Below are 8,359 nucleotides of genomic sequence, written 5' to 3'. Positions count from 1 at the left end.
TCGAGAAGGGATGAATTCTTCCAATGGTTGCAATGCCAGAGTAGCGTGCTGAAAGCACAGCCTAGAAGTTGGATATGGTGTCTTTGACTTGCCACTCAGTAAGTAATGTATCAACACGTCACCAGTTGGACGTAGACGAGTGGACTTGATACTGTCACGAAAAGCCCACTTGGGTACATACAAAGCGACACAGTAGCAATGGTAAAAGCAATCGTAAAATCTTCAAACTTGAAAGGTATCGAGTTTCTGAATGAGCTGACGTACTAAAATGAGAATACAGATTGCAATATTTTCGACATAGAATTACAGGCACAGATGCGATTATTCAGACACAGATTTAAATTTCAGAAGAAGAAAACAAAAGCACAGCATTTACAGGAGGCAGGCTAAAACAGACGGTTTGATTTAGAAGTTATCAAGTTTACGAAAAATGGTTGATGAGACATTCTAGAATTACTTTTAAAAAATGAGGCAACTAACATGTTCTAGAGATCAAGCTTGACGAGCTTCAATGACTGCTTTAGAGCGAGCAGATCTAGCCGATAACCTAGACACCGTAACCGAAACCGGCGGAGACGCATTATCCGTCAACATGGCAAAGTGTCCGTCAAACCAAGCACCGGCAGCCGGAGCTCCGCCTAAAGCATCAATACCTACAATCGAGTAACGCACTTAGTCCTGTTCGATAAACTTGTGAACAAGTACAAAATCGCGCACCAACAGGGTTGGTTGGAACACAGTGAGGATCAACACCAGCTCCGGAACTAGCACCATCACTGTTGCCAGGAGGTTTGACCCAGACGAAAGCATCCACTTGGGAAGCTGGGTTGGATGTTGGACGGTCACCGAGTCCAGCGCCTTGGATGTTGCACCCTAGGTAGTTTGAGTGGTGTGAGATATGAAAAGGACGGAAATGAAAAAACGTTTCGGCTTGAGCATTTTACTTACAAGAGCCCAAGAACGTGCGAACTCCGATTTGACCTAAATATCAGATGCAAACCAAATCAGTTTGTTGCAATATTTCAAAACCATTAAATTCGTAAGTTTAGAGGTCTTTACCAGAACGACTTGTATCAACCAACCAGCGAGTAGGCAGTCCAACAGCAGCGAGAGCAACATTCAATGTCGACGTATAAACATTCTCATCAATCCCTCTATTTCCGTTATAGGCTCCCTTAACCAATGGACAATACTGCTTTGCAGGACAAGCACCGTTACCATTAAACGGGTTAAAATTAGCCAAATTGCTACTAAATCCTCGAATGGAAGCATTGGGATTGATAGCTGTTGCCAAAACCATTACACTGAGGATTACAGGAGCGATTTTGCCCTGCGTCAAGACTTGGCCTCCCAACCACGCCCCACTTCCAACGTCAAGGTAGATAGATGTGTTGGGTAGTGCAGAGAATCTGGAAACTGCGTATGCAATTGCAGAAGGGTAGGTGGCTGAGGCGGTACAGTTGTTGGCAATGAGGTTGGGGAGTGCGTCGGGTTCAATGATTAGCACGAGGTTGATGTTGGGTTGTTTCAGGGCCAGTTGGGCAAACACGGGGTCGATATACTGGGTCTTGTATTGGTCGAGTGCGCCAGGTGGGATTTGGCCGACTGAGGCAAGAGCTGAGCAGTCACGACCTTTGAAAGAAATAAAAGTGAGTTATAATTTACCACACAATAGTCTTCCTTCTCTTGGAAACACCTACCAGGAATATTGTAAATAACAAACGAAACAACAATTGGCATTCCGTTTGCTTGAGTGGCTGCATTGCTGAGATGTCGAGATATGGTTGAAATTGAAGCGAGTGAAGGTATCCATACAAACGTTGGGTACGTCGCGACCTTCTGGTAGAGAGCCACACGAGTGGAATTGTCCGAGTGTAGCGAAATGGACTGGTTGACGAGTGCTCCATAGCTTGGGTTGACATATTGCAGAGTGTTTGCAAAGGGATTGCCGAGAGACGTCGACATCCCTCCATCTGGTGTATTGTAGGCAGTCTGGGCGAGGACTAGATTGAATGAGGTGTAGAGTGACTTGGTGAGAATCGTATTAAAGTGGGAGGGTTTCGGCGACATTGTGCTTCGAAACATTGTGTAAGTTCAGGCTCGTACCTGCCGTCACAAAGACATTACAGGCGAAAACAGATAAGGCGCGTGCAATGAAGTGCATCCTGCTCCTTTTGTGTGCGTATCAGTTGATTTTCCGTCAGAGTGTCACAGACGCCTGCAAGCAAGCAAGTGAGCTAGAGAAACGAGGAACTAATGTGAGAATTGGCCCTTTTTAAGCAGTTTCGAATACCAAAATAAGCTCTTAGAAACCGTTCCAAAAACGCTTACCAAAATGTTAGAGATGTTTCAAAATCTTACCAGTTGTTTATTTGCAACAAGGGCGTTGTTTCGACAAGCGATTGCTGGTGAAGGCACTGTAGTGGCACCGTCCAAACGTTATTTAGAAGCTTATCTAGACTGTGACAGTGCTTGTTCACCACTTGATTGCTGCTATGAAAGTGCGTTTTGAAGAAACAAGAATGGAAAGTACCGTGACATGTATTTCGGCCCTGATTTTCAATTCTTAATTCTAAAATAGATTTAGTGGTCCGATTCGGCCTTTATTTCTGCATGAATCGGACCACGCTAAAAATAGATTTTCGTCTCCTGATTCTTTTTTCGTCCCGTCCCAATTTTGTTTTATAGACTCCTCACATGAACGTCCCATAATAGAGTGATGTTTAATCAATTGGTAAGTTGGACTACATCGATACTAGACCGAGCTGATAATGTAGCGGCAGCTTTTTCGCTTCGCTTCAACAGCTGCAGAAAGATTAAATAGATTCGCTCGGACTACTGATAGCATGGTGTACAGTATATTATACGATATCAATTAATTTTACAATTGAAACAAGGAGGGGTAGGTCAATGCAGCTGTGACTAAATTGTTTTGCTGCTGGCTGTTTTTTTTTCGAAAGTCAAGAACAGTGCCGCAAACACAATTTACTCAGCATGAAGTGATGTTCGCACACTATAATGGACACAGCGTATAAATTTCACTATGGAATTGACTTTTAGAGTCTCATTGACTGTCAATTAGAACAAGGACATGCAACTGCGCAATTGCCAACTCGACCTAGATTTTGTGAGCAAAACCAGACGAGTACCTAGGTAAAAGACCATTTTTTCCTGCTTTAGACCTTAAAATCAGCAGAGCATTCAAGGTCGAATTTACGTTTATTCGCTAGTCATGTTCTTTGACACACGTTTAAGGCAAAAAGAGTGCACAGCGCATGCAAATCGTCGCTAGAGCTGGCTTGAAGGCGATTGTCGGCGTAACGTGACCGTTGAATCTGGCTGGGCGGTTTACTTACCTGGATGTTGCTTGGGCACAATAAGCACTACCCGAGGAACATTCTTGCAAGGGATTTGGCGATGGTTCGTCATTGAACTCAGGTGTTGTTGCTCCTGTACACTTCAAACATGCACGCATTGCACGATATAGTGGAATTCCAACCACAAATGAGAGCAAAAGAGACCATAGCACGTACCTGTTACATGACCGGACCCATCCCAACTGGTTCATCTGTCCAGGTAATACATGAAATCAAAGTATCGAATGGGGAACAGGTTGATTGGTGATGGTGCGGGAGCAGCAGTTTTGGTGATAGTTGGGCTATTGGTGATAATAAAATGAGTTTTCATTTCATAAGTACATCTTGACAGATGGCCACGGTAACAAGGTCAAAGAACCAAAACCGGAATTTCACGGAATGTACTTACGCTGTAGTTTGTTGTAAATTCACTAGGTGCCTAATCAATCAAAAGAGGAACCGATGAAAGCTGATAGAAAGACAATAGTGTTGAGTTAGCTAAATTCTGTCAGTCTGAGTTGAAAGTACGGCCGCCTCCATTGATACATACAGTGTTGGTGGCACATTCAACTTGACGAAGAGTAGAGCTTCACCAAGCACGTTCAAAGAGTATTCAAAGGCATCAAGTTCGCCATAGGTGCTCCTGTGGCAGCAGCAATCAATTTTCCAGTGGTTGTTTGGGTAAACCAGTTTCTTGGAGCAAGACTGTCCATTGACAAAAGTCATGTCTGGAATGATGTGACAACCAGTCCGACCAGTGTCGCCTCCACACCGATGTGGTCTGAGCCTCCGATGTGGTCTGAGCCTCTTCATCAGAGGCTCTGCGGCAGAGCCTCTTCAGAGGTTCAGTAGGTATAGATAGATACAGCGATGCATCAAGAATAAAAGAATCCAGCTCCTATCAAGGAAACCAATCCAAAATAGCAGGTGCTCTCATTTCTCGGTATCTGACCAATATCTGTGGTGAAAGCGCAAAAGTTTGAGTTTTAAACTACTTGAACCACCCAAAATCCCGACCGACTCATCATGAGAGGGGCCAGTTCTATAGTCAGTTTGATTCTGCTCGCTTTAATAACTAGGGCATGGGCCTCCTACATCGTAACATCCCTCGGTAGTGGTTTAAACGGTCCTCAAGGTGTCGCTGTTGACGCTGCTGGAAATATCTATGTAACAGAATCTTGGAACAATGTCATCAAAAAAATGTCACCATCTGGATATACTATAAACATCCTCGGTAGTGGATTTTATCATCCTTGTGGTGTCGCAGTTGACGCTGCTGGAAATATCTATATAGCAGATACAGACAACAATGTCATCAAAAAGATGTCACCATCTGGAGATAACATAGAAATCCTCGGTAGTGGATTTTCGCGTCCTTTTGGTGTCGCAGTTGACGCTGCTGGAAATATCTATGTAGCAGATACAGACAACAGTGTTATCAAAAAGATGTCACCATCGGGAGATAATATAGAAATCCTCGGTAGTGGATTTCACTGGCCTCTGGGTGTCGCTGTTGACAATGCCGGAAATATCTATGTAGCAGATACTTACAACGACGCTGTCAAAACGATGTCACCATCTGGAAATAATATAAAAATCCTCGGTAGTGGATTTTCTCATCCTGACTTTGTCGCTGTTGACAAAGCCGGAAATATCTATGTAGCAGATAGTTTCAACAATGCCATGAAAAAGATGTCACCATCTGGAGATAATTTAGAAACTCTCGGTAGTGGATTCATTAATCCTATAGGTGTCGCTGTTGACGAAGCTGGAAATGTCTATGTAGGAGATTATATCAACAATGCCCTTAAAAAGCTGTCACCAGGTTTGTTTTCATTTTCAACAGTCTTTATTATTATGAACACACTTGCTAACCATCACCATGTGGTCCAGGTCAAGATTGCAACGGTACGATATTCGCCATCTTTTTGTGGTCAGTTCTTGTACTTATGTATTGGACGCTTTAGACGGTTCCGTCTGCCCTGTCTCTGCTTCGTGTGGAAGTGATGCTCTTGGACATTCCTGTTATACTCCTCCTCCAGCACCACACTGGAGTTATGTCGGATGCTTGGCTGAACCAGTTCAAGCTAATGACGTCCGCTTTCTCAATGGTTTCCGTTACGACTCTACTACCTCTATGACGGTTGAAGTCTGTCTCAACATTTGTGCCACGAATGGATACTCCCTAGCCGGTGTTCAGGGGACGTACGCATGCTGTAGGTGGTGCTTTTACAGCTGTGTTTTCAATGAAATCTCACCGAACTTATTTCAGTCTGTGGGAATTCCTTTAACGGACCTACAATTTTGTCGAATGGATGCAACGAAGCATGTACAGGGAACACAAGTAAGAAAGCATGCGAGTCTTTGTTCTTTATCTAAATAATTATTCAAAATCACTGAATCTTGTAGGTGAAGTCTGTGGTGGAGGATGGATTTCCAATGTCTACCGGGTTGACAGTGGTTACAACACCTGTGCTGGTACGTGAATTCTTTTGTGTGCCACGGTTTTTTTTGTGGAGTCATTTCAAACCAATGCACTAGATGGTTCCGTCTGCCCTGTCTCTGCTTCTTGTGGAAGTGATGCGCTAGGACATTCCTGTTATACTCCTCCTCCTCCTGATTCAACCTGGAGCTATTATGGATGCTTGGCTGAACCTGTCCAAGATAATAACATACGCCTTCTGGGAGCTCTCCGTACCGGCTCTGACTCCATGACCGTTGAAACTTGTTTAAACTTTTGTGCTACGAATGAATACTCTCTGGCTGGGCTTCAAGGAACGGACACTTGCTGTAAGTACTGATTTTGCAGCTGTGATTGCAGAGAAATACAAACTCACTGTCTATTGCTCAACAGTCTGTGACAATTCCTTTCAAGAAGCGCAAATTCTGTCAACTGGATGCAATCAAGAATGTGCTGGAAACTCAGGTGAGACGCCTAGATTTATTTTCAGTTTGTCAGCTTTTCTCAAAAATGTTTTCCCTGTAAATTTTTAGCTGAGATCTGTGGTTCTGGATTCATCTCCAACGTCTACATGAACGTGGTGTAAGTTCAGAAAGTTTAAATTGCTTTTTTGCTACATATCTCGCTGACTGCTTCCTCAATAATACTCCCTGCAGCCCCAGCACCACTACCGTAACAATTGCTCCCACCCCTACCGAAGCAGCTGCTCCCACCATTACAGCAGCTGCTCCTACCACTACCGAAGCCGCTGCTCCCACCACTAGCGACGCAGCAGCTCCCACCACTACCGAAGCAGCAGCTCCTACCATTTCAGCAGCAGTTCCTACCACTACCGACGCAGCAGCTCCCACCATTACAGCAGGTGCTCCTACCACTACCGACGCAGCAGCTCCCACCATTACAGCAGCTGCTCCTACCACTATCGACGCAGCAGCTCCTACCATTTCAGAAGCAGCTCCTACCACTACCGACGCAGCAGCTCCCACCACTACCGAAGCAGCAGCTCCCACCATTACAGCAGCCGCTCCTACCACTATCGACGCAGCAGCTCCTACCATTTCAGCAGCAGCTCCTACCACTACCGAAGCAGCTGCTGCCACAGCTACCGAAGCAGCTGCTGCCACCACTGCCAAAGCAGCTGCTCCCACCACTACTGACGCAGCAGCTCCTACCCCTACAACACCTGTATGTGTCATTACATACTTTGGTGTGATGTATCATACTGGTCAAACTAACCGCGTGGGGTGGCAGTGGACTTGCAACGGGTAAGGCCTTAGTCATGTTGTGTTGTAGAGGTTTGCATTATACTGAATCTGTTCAATCTCGCAGGTGGGCTTGTGACGCCCCATCTTGCGAGGTTACCTCTGGTCCATATAGAGGTTGGTGCAGTCCCAATGGAGACTCTAGCAAACTCTCCGGACTTGTCTGCGACAACGGGTGCGAGTAGACCGCGCTTCAAGTAACTTGGTTATATACAATGCACCTGAAACTTCTATCATTAGAGTCTTTGTCGATACAAATGTCCCTCCCCCGAAAATCGTGGTTCAGAATGTTGTAATTAGTAGCAACAACGATCAGGCCATTAGTGCTCAACCTGTTGGAAATCCTCTCCGTCGGCTTTTCGCTCGAGGTTGCGAAATTCTGCTAGTAAGCTGGTTTGGTTTCAACCTGGTCCAAAATCGTCTCGAACCTCACCTGTCACATTACAGACCTATGTTTTGGTGTTGGTACCAATGGACCCCACTGATACATCCCAACAGTGGTCGTTGGACACACTCGGTGAACTGTTCAATAATCTCTACCCTGACGTTTTTCTCTCTACAAGTAAAATGCGCGGTGTTTCCCTTTGTAGTGCAGTTGGACCGCCTCTAAATGTTTCCGATTTAAACAGCCACCCACGGTGCCCTTGTTCCAGGTTCCGATAATTGTGGTAATACCACTCAATGGGTTGTCAGCAACACACTCAACACTAGACAGTCTCTCTCCACGACCGATGGATTGGCTATTGCAATCTCTAGCGATAATTCCTTGGTGGTGGTCTTAAATACGACGGCAGGAGAGACTTTCGGCGTCAAAGTAGCACCATGTGATTCTCCTTTGCTGGTGTGCGATGGCTCGTGTGTGGTAAGGTCTTGGTGTGCCCCGATGCAATAACCCTCTACTCACGGCTCATCTAGGATACGTCTCTCTCTTTGATACACTGTGGGAGTTGTTCAAATCCTTGTGATGGAAACTGTGTCGCCGGAATCTGTATTCGTCCTCCAGCTCCTTCTGTAATCTTGTGCTATTCAAGAGTTCTAAAAGGAAGGGCTTTCATTTACATCTTAATCCAAAAATAGCCTCAAGCATCTACCGTGGTTGCCAGTGCAGCAGTCCCATCACTTGTAAGATCCAAAAATGCTGCAAAGAGAAACCAAACGAAATCAATTGGTTGACACATTTGATATTAGGACCCTTCCATCTTGCCGTCTGCAGCTGCAAGCGTGCCTTCTTCAGTTGCTCCGTCGGTAAGGATCGTGTCTCGAAACTCTTACAGACCGCA

The 8,359-nt window shown here is 45.2% G+C and overlaps 1 protein-coding gene across 1 annotated transcript; it reads right to left on the bottom strand.

Annotated features, from left to right (window-relative positions):
* Window positions 1-492: 492 nt before the first annotated feature.
* SmJEL517_g02345 (uncharacterized protein) lies at window positions 493-2,070 on the bottom strand (the record flags this gene model as incomplete). Its single annotated transcript, XM_031168273.1, has 5 exons — window positions 493-653; window positions 718-873; window positions 949-981; window positions 1,060-1,632; window positions 1,701-2,070. 5 exons carry the CDS (start codon window positions 2,068-2,070, stop codon window positions 493-495), a joined length of 1,293 nt encoding a protein of 430 aa, XP_031025738.1.
* Between the last annotated feature and the right edge of the window lie 6,289 nt (window positions 2,071-8,359).

Source organism: Synchytrium microbalum, assembly GCF_006535985.1.
Source record: "Synchytrium microbalum strain JEL517 chromosome Unknown SmJEL517_scf0009, whole genome shotgun sequence".
NCBI lineage: Eukaryota > Fungi > Chytridiomycota > Chytridiomycetes > Synchytriales > Synchytriaceae > Synchytrium > Synchytrium microbalum.
Note: the sequence above shows the minus strand (reverse complement) of the source record. Positions and strands in the feature narration are given on the sequence as shown.